General features: G+C 39.6%; 1 protein-coding gene across 17 annotated transcripts in view; it reads left to right on the forward strand.

Moving 5' to 3' along the window:
• FER (FER tyrosine kinase) overlaps positions 1–14,587 on the forward strand; it is a 432,887-nt gene that overhangs the window by 263,626 nt on the left and 154,674 nt on the right. For 15 of the 17 annotated variants that reach the window (XM_073344641.2, XM_078852827.1, XM_078852828.1 and 12 more), the window contains 2 exons: positions 8,984–9,099; positions 10,577–10,671. The exons of 1 other annotated variant lie outside the window; for it this stretch is intronic. In XM_073344641.2, the coding sequence (XP_073200742.1) occupies positions 8,984–9,099; positions 10,577–10,671 (211 nt within the window). Of the gene's footprint in view, positions 1–8,983; positions 9,100–10,576; positions 10,672–14,587 lie in introns of those variants that run through there. One more of the 17 variants, XR_013635792.1, reaches the window with a different exon arrangement.

A 14,587-nucleotide genomic window follows, 5' to 3' on the forward strand; every position in this document is an offset into this window, starting at 1 on the left:
AGAAACACATAAAGACAGTTGGCTTAGCGTAAAATGTGTATGTTTCTTATACTGTAAGAATTGACGAACCATTCAAAGAACAGGAGGGGAAAATTCTGTCAAAGCATTCTGCTGCACAGGATAAAATCTCTTTGACAGATTAAGGAAACAAAAACACAAACTGCCACTAGATAAACAGAGAATTATGTCCACTAAAAATGCCACACAATTATAATGCCAGTTCTACTGAAGAAAATGGAAAAGCAGCATGCTGGAAAAGAGACACATTTCTGGCATCAATCAAGGCCTTCTCACAAAAATAAACATTAATTACCCCTAGGTGAGCAAGACAGACACAATGAGTCATTGAATAAAAGTTATACATTTCAATATTAAGTAAAATAAGTTATGTGCATGGTAAAATAAGTTATGATTATATCAAGATATGGTTTGACAGAAAAATTTACAGAACATCCTATAACTGAAGAATTACTTCTTGTGAAAGAAAATTGCCTCAATTATGCATGTATGTTGCTGTTATGTAAAAACTGATTCAGGAGTAATGACAAGCCGAAAAGGCAGAAACGTTCAATAAGTATTTCATTTCTATATTTGGAAAGGAGTAGGATGATGTACTCATATCACATGAAGATGGTGAACTACTTTCCAGTCAATTACTAATTAAGAAGGATTTGAAACAGTACCTAGTAGGGATAAATCAGCAGGCCCAGTTAACTTACACCCAAGAATTGTAAAAGAGTTGGCATAAAATGTCCTTGATCCCCTGATGTTGTTTTTTAATAAATCTTGGAATACTGAGGAAATTGCAGAAGAATGGAAAAAGACTAATTCATGCCAATATTCAAAAAGGTCAAGCTGAATGAATGACACAGCTAATTATAGACCAGTTAGCCTACCATCAGTCCTAGGCAAAATAACATAAAAGCTGATACAGGATTCAATCAATAAAGAATTAAAGGGCTGGATTATACTTAATGCTAATTAACATGGTTTTATGGAAGAATAGGTCTTGTCAAACAAACGTGATTTTTTTAATATGATTTCATGTTTGTTTGATAAAGGTTACGCAGATGTTATGTACTTAGACTTTTATAAGGCATTTGACTCAGTACCACATGACTTTCTCATTTAAAAATGAGTACTAGACAATATCAATACATCATATGTTAAATGCATTAAGAATGGGCTAACAAGCAGATCTCAAAAAATCAGCTGTCAGTGTGACATTGTTGAATGCAAGTGTTTCCAATGGGGTTCTGCAGGTATCTGTTCTGGGCCCCATGTTTAACATTTTTATCAAGTAATTATAAAATCATTGCTGATAAAATTTGCAGATGACACGAAGATTAGAGAAATGGTAAATAATGAGGACTGGGCAGTAATACAAAGTGTTTTGGATCGCTTGATAAGATGGGCCCATTCAAACAAAATGTATTTTAATACAGTTAACTGTGAGGTTATGCATCTAGGAACAAAATTCAGGCCACTCCTACGGAACGGGGGGCTGTATCCTGTAAAGTAGTGACTTTAAAAAGGATTTAGGGATCATAGCACACAAATGCTGGAACATGAACTTCCAGAGTGATGCTGTGGCAAAAAAGGCTAATGCAATCCTTGGATGTATAAACAGGGGAGTAGTAAATAGGAGTAGGGAGGTGACTTCCCCCCATATACAGCATTAGTGAGACCACTACTGAAATATTGCCTCCTTTACTGATGTCCACATTTTTAAAAGGATGTTAGACATATGGAGGTCCTGAAAAAAGACACAAAAATTATGTGTGCAGGAAACTATGTCTACACCAATGCTTAGTTTGGGGGGAAGCTAGGGTGTAACTCTATTTTGCACTAGCCTGCTGCACGCTTTGAAATAGGAGTGGATGTAGAAGCTCTCTATATCAACATTCCACACAAAGATGGACTACAAGCCGTCAAGAACACTATCCCCGATAATCTCACGGCTGACCTGGTGGCTGAACTTTGTGACTTTGTCCTTACCCATAACTATTTTACATTTGGGGACAACGTATACCTTCAAATAAGCGGCACTGCTATGGGTACCCTCATGGCCCCACAGTATGCCAACATTTTTGTGGCTGACTTAGAACAACGCTTCCTCAGCTCTCGTCCCCTAACGCCCCTACTCTACTTGCGCTATATTGATGACATCTTCATCATCTGGACCCATAGAAAAGAAGCCCTTGAGGTATTCAAGCATGATTTCAACAATTTCCATCCCACCATCAACCTCAGCCTGGTCCAGTCCACACAAGAGATCCACTTCCTGGACACTACAGTGCTAATAAACAATGGTCACATAAACACCACCCTATACCGGAAACCTACTGACCGCTATTCCTACCTACATGCCTCCAGCTTTCACCCTGGCCACCCCACACGATCCATCGTCTACAGCCAAGCTCTGCGATACAACCGCATTTGCTCCAACCCCTCAGGCAGAGACAAACACCTACAAGATCTCTATCAAGCATTCTTACAACTACAATACCCACCTGTGGAAGTGAAGAAACAGATTGATAGAGCCAGAAGAGTTCCCAGAAGTCACCTACTACAGGACAGGCCTAACAAAGAAAATAACAGAACGCCACTAGCCGTCACCTTCAGCCCCCAACTAAAACCCCTCCAACGCATTATTAAGGATCTACAACCTATCCTGAAGGATGACCCAACACTCTCACAAATCTTGGGAGACAGGCCAGTCCTTGCCTACAGACAGCCCCCCAACCTGAAGCAAATACTCACCAGCAACCACATACCACACAACAGAACCACTAACCCAGGAACCTATCCTTGCAACAAAGCCCCTTGCCAACTGTGCCCACATATCTATTCAGTGGACACCATCACAGGGCCTAATAACATCAGCCACACTGTCAGAGGCTTGTTCACCTGCACATCCACCAATGTGATATATGCCATCATGTGCCAGCAATGCCCCTATGCCATGTACGTTGTTCAAACTGGACAGTCTGTACGTAAAAGAATAAATGGACACAAATCAGATGTCAAGAATTATAACATTCATAAACCAGTCGGAGAACACTTCAGTCTTTCTAGTCACGCAATTACAAACATGAAAGTTGTGATATTACAACAGAAAAACTTCAAAACCAGACTCCAACGAGAAACTGTTGAATTGGAATTCATTTGCAAATTGGATACTATTAACTCAGGCTTGAATAGAGACTGGGAGTGGCTAAGTCATTATGCAAGGTAACCTATTTCCCCTTGTTTTTTCCTACACACCTCCCCCCCCCCCAGACGTTCTTGTTAAACCCTGGATTTGTGCTGGAGATGGCCCACCTTGATTATCATACACATTGTAAGGAGAGTGATCACTTTAGAGAAGCTATTACCAGCAGGAGATTCGGGTGGGGGGAGAGAAAACCTTTTGTAGTGGTAAACACCCATTTTTTTCATGGTTTATGTGTATAAAAAGATCTTCTGTACTTTCCACAGTATACATCCGATGAAGTGAGCTGTAGCTCATGAAAGCTTATGCTCAAATAAATTGGTTAGTCTCTAAGGTGCCACAAGTACTCCTTTTCTTTTTGCGAATACAGACTAACATGGCTGTTACTCTGAAACAAGTAGATTAAAGCATACTAGGGAAATTTTACTGCATGGCAGCGGAGTCCACATGGACACTTGATGCTCAACAGATAGGATAGATTTACACCCCAGCTTGCCACGAACTAAGGGTTCGTGTGGACAAGCTCTTAAAGAACTCAGTCTGTTTTGTTTATCAAAACGAAGTTCAAGAATGATTTGAGTATGGTTATAAGTAGCTTCATGGGGAGAAAATACTGAGTAATAAGGGCTCAAATTTTTAATAGTGAGGGTGATTAGACATTGAAACAAACTACCATGGAAAGTGGTGGATTCTCCTTCTCTTGAAGTCTTCAGATCAGGACTGGAGGCCTTCCTGGAAGGTATGTTTTTGTCAAACGCAAATTATTGGGCTCATTACAGAAGTATCTGGATGAGATTCCATGGTATGTGTTATACATAGGGTCCTATCAAATGCACGGCCATGAAAAATGCGTCACGGACCATGAAATCTGGTCTTTTGTGTGCTTTTACCCTATACTATGCAGCTTTCATGGGGGCGACCAGCATTTCTCAAATTAGGGGTCCTGACCCAAGTGAGAGTTGCAGGGTGGGGGGTTTGCAAGGTTATTTTAGGGGGCTCACGGTATTGGCACCCTTACTTCTGCACTGCCTTCAGAGCTGTGTGGCCAGAGAACGGCGGCTGTTGGCTGGGTGCCCAGCTCTGAAGGCAGCAAACCAGCAGCAGCGCAGAAGTAAGGGTGGCAATACCATACACATAGCATGCCACCCTTACTTCTGTGCTGCTACCTTCAGAGCTGGGCGGCCAAACAGTGGTGACTGCTTACTGAGGGCCCAGCTCTGCAGGCAGCAGCGCAGAAGTAAGGGTGGCAATACCATACCCATAGCATGCCACCCTTACTTCTGTGCTGCTACCTTCAGAGCTGGGCGGCCAAACAGTGGTGACTGCTTACTGAGGGCCCAGCTCTGCAGGCAGCAGTGCAGAAGAGTGGCAATCCCATACCATGCCATCCTTACTTCTGAGCTGCTGCTAGCGGCGGCTCTACCTTCAGAGCTGAGCTTCAAGCCAGCAACCAAGGCTCTCCAGCTGCCCAGCTCTGAAGGAAGCGCTGCTGCAAGCCGCAGTGCAGAAGTAAGGGTAGCAGTACCGCAACACCTCCCACAATAACCTCGTGACACATCCCGCCAACACCTTTTTGGGTTAGGACCCCTGCAGTTACAATACCATGAAATTTCAGATTTAAATAGCTAAATTTTTAAAATCCTATGACCGTGAAATTGACCAAAATGGACCATGAATTTGGTAGGTCCCTACTTATATAGGAGGTCAGAGTAAAAGATTTAATAGTCCCTTTTGCCTTAAAATCTATGAATCTGTAAATATATCTTGCCTTGGCAAGGCACTTTAAAAATGTGCTGTGATTACTCCGAATTAAAAGAGGGAGGAAGATGCTGATTGCTACACTATTCATACTTTTCTGTTTCCAGCTGCATGGAGCAGTACTAGCAGTACTTCAGAAGACACCAGCCAAGTCATATAGATAACTCACATTCCATCCCACCACCTCTAGCTCTATTAAAAGTTTCTAAATAGCGGTCACCAGATTGAAGAACAGGTTGAGAATAAATGGGCGAGCAGTGTCTGCCCCAGAATGAATGGAGATTGCTTATATTAACTTACCTGCGGTCTCCCTTCACAAGGAATAAAATAAAATTAACCAGGATAGAGTACAATGAACTATCATTATTCTCCATTTTCTTTTTCAAAACATAGGAGCATCTGCAGCCCTTGCTGAGTGAGAGTAATACTGTGGTTCAAAGATGTCCTATCTGAAGTTTGGATTTCCAAGTATAAGCTACTTACTAATGGCTGAGAGGAGAAAAGAAACCCTGTTTAAAGAACTAGCAAGCTCAACCATATAATAAACACAGCTTTATAAAACTGTGAAATTACAAAGTGTATTGTCAAGTATTTTAGGTTTGAAATATATCTACATTACCTTGACCCATGTATATTTAATTTTGTTAATAGTCGTCTTTGCAGTGCCAGGTAATTAAAAAAAATTGCTGCAGTTTCTGTTTGTTCCATAAAAGCAATGCCGTGTGTAGCCTACATTCTGTGAGAACCACTATCTATGCAAGAAGGGTTACAAAGAAACCATTTTTCTTTATCTCCTAGAAGAAAAATGTATTTTCAATAGCCACAGGTCTGTTTCTAGTTTTGCCTCTTTATTTAAATTAGCAATCCTGATTGGAGCTGTAAATACAAACTTGAAGGGAAATTAAAAATGAATTTCAAACTTCAGAGGGAACATTATGAATAATAAAAAAATAAAAGTACTTAACTTAAAATATCTAAATAAATGACTTAAGAGCATTTTCTGTCAAAAAGTTCCTAAAACACCATCATTTAAGCAAAGAAGGAGCTGCAAAGTGATTTTAGTAATGTTTTATGGTTAAAAGCACCCGGTTTCTGTGAATGCTCCACAGTTTTCCCAGCATGGGCACCCCTTGGAACTTCTCATTGCTATTATTAATGGCATAAGAGAATTTTAGAATACTTAATAAGCCATAATCTACCCTCATTTTGCATGTAGAACCACCACTGATACCATTGGGATTTCTGCACAAAGATCTAGGGTAGAAGACAGTCCAAAAGGAAGACTTCTGACTGTAGAAAACTATCATATATATTTTTAATTGAGCTAGTTCTCTGACATGAGGTTTTCATACTGTTCCGTACCATTTTGCAAGCCGTTTTTTTTTTTAAAAGAGTTTGCTCCCAGCCCATCAGCTTCTCTTGCTTGCTCCTGCAGTGAAGTTGCTCTGAAAATTGGTTGTTTCTTGAATCTGTTCTCTTCTCCAAATTTTCTCCAGTGTGAAAGACTTTCTTTAAACGTTTTTATGGACCAGCTTAATAGTCTTATGGTGATGAGATCAATATTTACTATCTCATTCCCTGGGCTGACACTACTAGGAAGCACTGTACAAGTAGCAGGCTTGGCTCATAGAGAACTTTGTGTCTCTGCATGCTTTTTTTTTTTTTTATTCCCCCGGCAGTAATGTAATGGTGATACTAACCGACTTGAAAGGGATTTCCAGCTAGCACTTTCTTGCCCAAAGAAGATCACCATGACATCGGGCTTGTCTAAACTAGGGTTATAGGTGTACTTTATGTAGTGAACTCTGGTTCACCTCAGCTAACATGTTCAAATACAATTAGGGTTTTAAAAAGATTGAAAATGTTTTCACCCACAAGTTTTAGAAATATACCTTTTATCTTAGTTTAGACAAATTAACAGAGGCTTGAGATAGTAGAGGAAGTAATAATTCTACAGTTCAGTTTTATGAAGGGAATATTATATAAGTACAGACTTAAATATTTTTTAAAAATTGTTTTATATCTTGGTGTTTTTCATGTAAGATGATTTTTCAAAGTTGTGTTTATAAATAGGGATTTAGAATAGAAGTACCTTGTAACTATAACAGCATTGCTATCATCCGCCTGAGTTTTATCTCTTTCTCCTTACCGTTTGTATCTCTTCCCCCCCCTTTTTTTTTGCTTTTCACATTAGTATGTGTGCTCATGTACATATATGTGTGGTGATTATTTAAAAAAAACCTTATTTACTCAGAAAAACAAGGAAACCACTTCCTGCAAATTCTGGCTATGCTTACTGAAGTCACAAAACTCCAAACAGAGGCATACATAAGGAAAGAGATCTGTGTAGAGATAAACCAGGGATAGCTTTAAGATTTAGCCATATCTGTTCTTACAGGGGGGGAAGAAAAAAAGAAAACCAACAAGCACAGATAAAGGAAATATGCCCTTCAGTTTTGTGCTCCTGTGCATGGTCTGCTCCTTTGCATGAGTATAATCTTTCCTAGTTTCTTAAGCCTAAGTAGTGAAAAGGCAGAAACTGAGAGCACCCTTGGACCTGCAATAGTTTCTTTTGATTTGCTGCGCCTTCGGTCTTGAACTAATTAGTTCCCATATCTCAATCATAGTTATTGTTTAGATAATCAGCAACTTTATGGTAAGCTTAAATTACTTTTTAGTTGTCTTCATTCTACTCTCCTGCCTAATTATTCCATATTATCCTGCTGTAAAGGCCAATTTAAAAAATATGTCTTTCACTGAAAAGCTCTTGCTTGGCATCTCAGAAATCTGAATATAGAACAAGTTACTTTTAAAATCCACTTATTGGCAAAATGTGGGGCCTCAAACCTCACCTTTGTGTAAAGCGTAAAATTTTGAAAATGGGAGAGGAAAACCTTCCTGTATATGGAGAGCCTTTGGCCTCCCTGTCCAATTTATATGTAGATAGTAATAGGTTTCAGAGTTGTAGCCGTGTTAGTCTGTATCAGCAAAAACGAGGAGTTCTTGTGGCTCCTTAGAGACTAACAAATTTATTTGGGCATAAGCTTTCGTGGGCTAAAACCCACTTCATCAGATGTATGGAGTGAAAAATATGGTAAGCAGAATATACATTCTAGCACATGAAAAGATGGGAGTTGCCTTACCAAGTGGGGGGCCAGTGCTAACGAGCCGATTCAATTAAGGTGAAAGTGGATTAATTAATTAATTAATCCGATGAAGTGAGCTGTAGCTCACGAAAGCTCATGCTCAAATAAATTGGTTAGTCTCTAAGGTGCCACAAGTACTCCTTTTCTTTTTGCGAATACAGACTAACACGGCTGTTACTCTGAAATCTGCTTACTGTATTTTTCACTCCATGCATCTGATGAAGTGGGTTTTAGCCCACGAAAGCTTATGCCCAAATAAATTTGCTAGTCTCTTAGGAGCCACAAGGACTCCTCGTTGTGCACAGTAATGTAACAACACGGATGAGAACTGGCTGTAACAATAGTTGATTATACTGTAATCAGTACAGTTGCCTATGTCATGCCCCATCAAAGATCATATCAGATAACAAAAATTCTGCATCTCAAAGTAGGGAATAAACAATTCTCCATTTTCTTATCTGGAGATGTGGAGTTAATATCGAAGAGAAGGAAGAAAGTAATATTTTCAACATGTAACCCAGATTTTAGAAGTTAATGAAGTTCCACTGACTAAAAAAAGGATTTGAAGACCAACTTATTTCGTTTGTTCAGAAAATATTTTAAAGTTACAGTAGAATATCTTGTCAGATTCTGTATGTTAGATATGATCAAATATAAAAATGGATTATGAACTGGATGATGTTAGAGTAAGAGCAAGAAAATAAAACAATTTTCCTTTGAAGTTAGTATGATTTTATAAAAGCATCTTTAAAACATAGATCCTAATGAAAATTCTTTGATATGAGGTATCTGTTTCTTATTTTTCTGAAGACTTAAAAATCATGTGTTTACTCAGCACAATGAATATATATATTTGCAATTTCAGGGTAATTTTGGTGAAGTATATAAGGGAACATTAAAGGATAAAACTCCTGTTGCTGTAAAAACTTGTAAAGAAGATCTTCCTCAGGAACTGAAAATAAAATTTTTATCAGAGGCCAGGTGAGTTCTCCACATGTAATTAGATATATGCTTACCTTGAATTTTTTTAATTGAAATTTTAATTTTGAAAATTAAAGATTTCGGGTATCTTTAGTGACCAGTCCAGCAATCATAAATAAGCCCTGAAACTAACATTGCCAGCCAGTTAAGAGCTTTTTTTCCCAAAGTTCTGACCTTATCATAGACTCAAGCAAGACTTTAGAGTAGTAGTGGTAGTCATAAAACATGTAAATGTTGACCTCATTAACTAATCTTTCTTGGGAAGAAACAGGCCTTCTGGAAGAACTGGGCTGTGCCAGACAGGCAAAGGATATTCCTGATAGTGGGGAAAAATGAGGTTGAAATAGCAATTATATTATAAAACATTGGTGAAAAGCCTACTAAGCCCAAGTATGTGAGCTGATACATGAGAACACAAGTACATGGCCTTTAAATTCTCAGGGTAAGGGAGTGTACCACAATATTGTAAAATGTTTTAAGTTATCTTGCTGTCCTCACGCTAGAGTTTAACATAGTTTCATTGTTAGATAAATAACTGAGTTTTAAGGAGATAGAAAGGTAGAAAACATTAGCTATATACAAATGACTTACTGGATATCTGAACTATATAATTCCTTGAAAATGGCTTTGATTTCATGCTAATAGCCTGGCTGGCTACCAAGGAATTGCTTCACTTGCTAAGCAGCCTGCAACTCAAGAAATAATTTTATATTGAAATTAAAATGAAATACATTATTCCTTACTGAGATGGCATTCAAGCATACTAAAGCTTTCCATTTTCTTTTACAAGAGGTGGTTCAAGTTAATTAGTAGGCAGCAAACTTTCAGAAGCTATGATGTCTCTCTAGAATTCTCACCAGCCCTCCTTTTCATTTATAAATCATGGCATATTCTTCTGTCTGTAAATATTCTCATCATAGCCTTACTTGAGCAGATGCAAGTTTTATTGTTTTAGCTTCCTAAATTGGAATCATTATCCTTAATTTTTTGTTTTCAGTTTAAATTATTTTTACTGTATTTAATGCTCAGGAAAATGAGTTGGTGATTGAGCTGTGCAAACAGATGCTTTGCAAGGTTTTTGACCGAACTCTCTCAGCACTGCCCAGTTCTGATCTTTCAGTTAAATTCTGGGCCTCATGAGGTATGACTGCCTTGTCATGTCAAATTATATAGTTGTTTTATGATGTGTACAAATGGTGGGATCACTGTGAGAATACTTAAGTAGATCTTGACTTGTAAACTAGTTAATGTATTCACTAGTTTTTAATTTTCTCATCAGAGTGGTATGATTGTAATTCCACAGAGTGGTATGTTAGATGCATTGAAAGCAACTGGTTTTTATTTTGGATAATATAACAAGGAAAATTTTGCTTTAAAATAATGTTAGAGGTTTAAGATACTTTCTGCTGATATTTATTTTAATCAGCTTGCATAATGAAATATACTAACGTAATCAAAATTTTTGCACCCTATGCAGAATACTCAAGCAATATGACCATCCCAATATTGTCAAGCTAATAGGAGTTTGCACTCAAAGGCAGCCTATTTATATAGTTATGGAACTTATTCCAGGTAAATTTCTTTTTTGCGTTTTTATAACATATAGCCCTTAGTTTATGATGTCTTAATTGCCTTTATTAGCGTTATCATGATCTATCCCAACAGTTCTACATTTATAAACTTTTTAGAGAGCTTGGTTTATGCTAGCCATGATGCTGTGCAGGTCTGATGTGAGTTTCTCTATAACCAACCCAAACATCACAAGTTGTTAGAAAGTACCACTACACATTTGTTTAGTGCAGGAATAGTCTTAATTTTTCTCACTCCAGTGTAGAACAAAATACCCCTTTTTTCCATGTGTTGCCTATGTTATTGATGTCTTTGCTATTGATGAGTTAACTGAGTTTAAATTTAGACATTCAACTTCTGTAAATCTTTGGTACAGATGAGTAATGATCTATAATATGCCCTATCCACTGAAGTTTCTTTTGTGTTTTATGTATATCTCTTCCATTAAAAAGTATGAAAATAGGTTATTTAGGAAAATCGTATTCTTTCTTTTTCTGATAGCATTGTACCACTTTTGGACTGCTGTGTTTGTATTTTGCCAGCTGATGGAGACAGTTTCCAACTGTTAAGATAACAGCAGCTGCTAGGCACTTTATTCCCACTTTGAATCTGTCTGTAGCAAGAAAAGCTGTGTTCTTGGTAACCACTGGTGTTCCTTACTATGCAGCACAGTTAATATAGGTGATGAGTTTTAAAAAAAATGACTTCAAAATTATATTCTGAAATGTAACAAGAACCATTCCATTCACAAAGAAATAGCCTATATTTTCATTGAAAGTCTGGGTGTAGTTTATTGTTTATAATACTTGAGTATTAACAGAAGCACAGATGCAACAGTGAAATCTTAGTCCCATTATGATTTACTGTCTTTCTCAATGAGATTTTGTTGTATATGTGACTGACTTTTATTGTTTATGAAAATGGGAGACTAATAGCATTGTCTTGAGCCAGGCTTATTCTGGCCATGCTTTGTGAAGGCTTCCACAGACATCTCTGTCAATGTTCTTATATCCTGGCCTGAGACACTTCTGCCATTTTGGTCCAGGATTCACATGGCCCAGGACAAGATGAAAAAGCAGGCCTCTGGTAGAGTGGTATGTGGGGAAATCAGTGAATGAGATTTTAAATCTTTCACCCGTGACCATTTCTACCTTCACACCCACCTAAAAGTTGTTTTTTCCCCCCTCCTGGCTTCAGATCTGCAAGAAACTTCCTAACTCTGATCCTGGTGTGCTTTGTTGTGCTCTGGGTATTCTGGCTAGCTTCCATGCTTGCATAATTGTAGTGATGCGATGACTCACCAGTGCTGGTCGTCCTGGGAAATAGCTCTTTCCAACTCCAGAGCGCCCTCTACTGGCCGGTGTCTTGTCTGCCTCAGACCCTGTGTCCCTCTGAGACCCCAGTGCCACTTTACCTCAGGGTTCTACCCCCAGCAGTACCCCTTACTCTGCGTTTTCCCTCCCAGGGGAGCCCCCAACCCTCTATCCCCACCTTGCCTCAGTGGCTACTGCCAGTCATCATGTAGCCCCCGCTCACGGGGGCAGACTGCAGTCTGTCATGACTGCTCATCGTTGGCAAGGAGGTTAGATAAGCTGCCTCTGCCTATTCCCAGGCTGCACCTCTGTAGCCCCAGTACCTTTGTAGGCCCCCAACAAGGCCTGCAGCCTGGGGTTTACCAGGCTGGAGCTCCCCAGCTCCCTTTGTCCTTTTGCCCAGCACTGCTCTGCTTCATGTACCTTGCTCCCAGGCAGCTAGCGCTTCCCACTCCCAGGCTAAAGTGAGAATCTTACAGCTCCTGGCCCTCAGCCCTCTTACAGGGCCAGCTGTGGCCCGATTGGGGCATGGCCCCAGTTGTGGCTGCTTCCCCCTATCAGCCTAGCTTTTCCCAGCTGAAGCCCTCTCCAGGGCTGCTTTTACTATTGGCTCCCCCAGGCAGCCCTCTCCCAGGGCTGTTTTAACCCCTTCATGGCCGGAGCGGGGTGACCACCCCGCTACAATGCCTCAGTAGCCTTTGTAGTATTTACAATCCTTCACACCTAGTACCAAGCCTTTTCGAGAGTTAAAAATGGCCAGCACACCAGGAACAGGACCAACCCAACTAGAGAAGTTAGGAATTCTGGTGCTGGTGAATGGGGCAGACGGACGAAGGGCTGGGTACTAGCTTTATATTAGAGGAGTGATGGCTGTGCGCAGAGTATTACCACTACTGGTTTTCACCTCCCTGATGGCAAATTTGGATGAGACTACCTAAAATAAGTTTCACTTGTGATCAGACCTAGAACTTGAACTTGGATCTTCATAGGTGAAACACTAGTGCTTTCACTCCCCGCATCACCTGGCCCAGTTTTCTCAGTGTGTGTTTATTATTTATCTCTCCTTATATTTTCTCTCTGCAAATAAAATAACAAATGCAGATACTAGGATGGACATGTGTCTGGTTTTCGACCGGAAAGTCCGGTCAGAAAGGGGACTTGACAGTATCCGGTTACTGCAGGTGGGGGAGGCAGGGAGGTGCCTGGTCATTACCTATGCCAGCCCCTACTCAGTTGGGGCCACCTCCTACCTGTGTTGGGCAGCAGCAGATCCCAGCTCTGAAGGCAAGTCCCTTCTGGGCAGAAGGAAGAGGAGGGGAAAAGCAGAGAATGACAGAATGGTGGAGGGGGAAAGAGGAGCAAATAGAGGGCGGGGCCTTGGTGGGTGGGGAGAGGCAGGAGCAGGGCCTTGGGAAGGGGTGGGTCAGGGGTTGGACCTTGTGGGAAGAGGCAGGCAGGAGCAGTCCCCGGCACTCCTGCTGGAGTGTCTGTTTTTTAAATATTACAAAGTTGGCAATCCTAGTGAGTACACTTGAGGATCTTTAAACTATATAATCCTGCAACTCAATTTAAGAAAATTAGTTCAAAACAGAAAATTTAATTGTATAAAATTGTATCACACTGTGAAAAGCAGAACTGTAGAAGACTCTGGTTTATAGGGCTACATTGTAGTCTCTCCAGGGAATATAATAGAAACATTTGGCTACATACTGTGGTGGGATTTCACCCATTATGTTTGCTCATTTTTTTGCATATAGTTTGCCCTTTCCTATAGATTCCTGTTCTGATTCCTTATTTGTGAAGTATATTTTTGTTCCCTTGTATACCTCCTATGTGTGGGATATGTGCTGTTTATTCTCTTTTGAGATTGCTGTGATTTGGGTTTCAGTGCTAGTCTCTAAGGTGCCACAAGTACTCCTTTTTTTAGTGCTTTATTTGTGGCTCTTTCTAGTTCCAATTGCAGAGTCAGATCATTTTCATGACTGTCCTGTATTTTGGAAACTGGAAAAGAAAATATATCTCAGGATAAAGTAGCTAATGTTAGGACTCAAAAGAAGGGTGGCAGACTCACAGTTAAACAAGCATACAATCACTGTTGGCCACAGGAAACAACCCAGATGTTGCTATACACATAGCTAAAGAATATAACATGTTTGAAACACAAACATCTTTAAGTGAAAACCTTTCTTACAGAGCATAAGAAATGACACTCCTCCCACAGAAATGAACACTGTGATAGGAAAATTCAAAAAAGCCTATAGAGCAATGATATATTCCACAGAATAAATAAATAAAAGAACACACTTCAGAAATACAGCCATGAGAGAGTGAGTGAGTGAAGGTCACAAAAAGAGCCATGCATGGTAATGAGAGCAAACTGTCACCTAGTTTCAACATTTTCTTCTGCCAGTCAATGCAACCAGTCACCTCAAGCCAGCAGTCTTCAACCCACAACATAAACCTATAATAGCTTATTAAAGTGACTTTATTAATTTATTCCTGGCTATTGCATTACATAGAAGTGAAGGTCTCTGAACTAAAAGCCAAATTTAGGGTTTTTTTCCACAAAATATATCATTTCTGTTTGCTTAGGGACCCATGACTGA

Source organism: Lepidochelys kempii, chromosome 5 (assembly GCF_965140285.1).
Source record: "Lepidochelys kempii isolate rLepKem1 chromosome 5, rLepKem1.hap1, whole genome shotgun sequence".
NCBI lineage: Eukaryota > Metazoa > Chordata > Testudines > Cheloniidae > Lepidochelys > Lepidochelys kempii.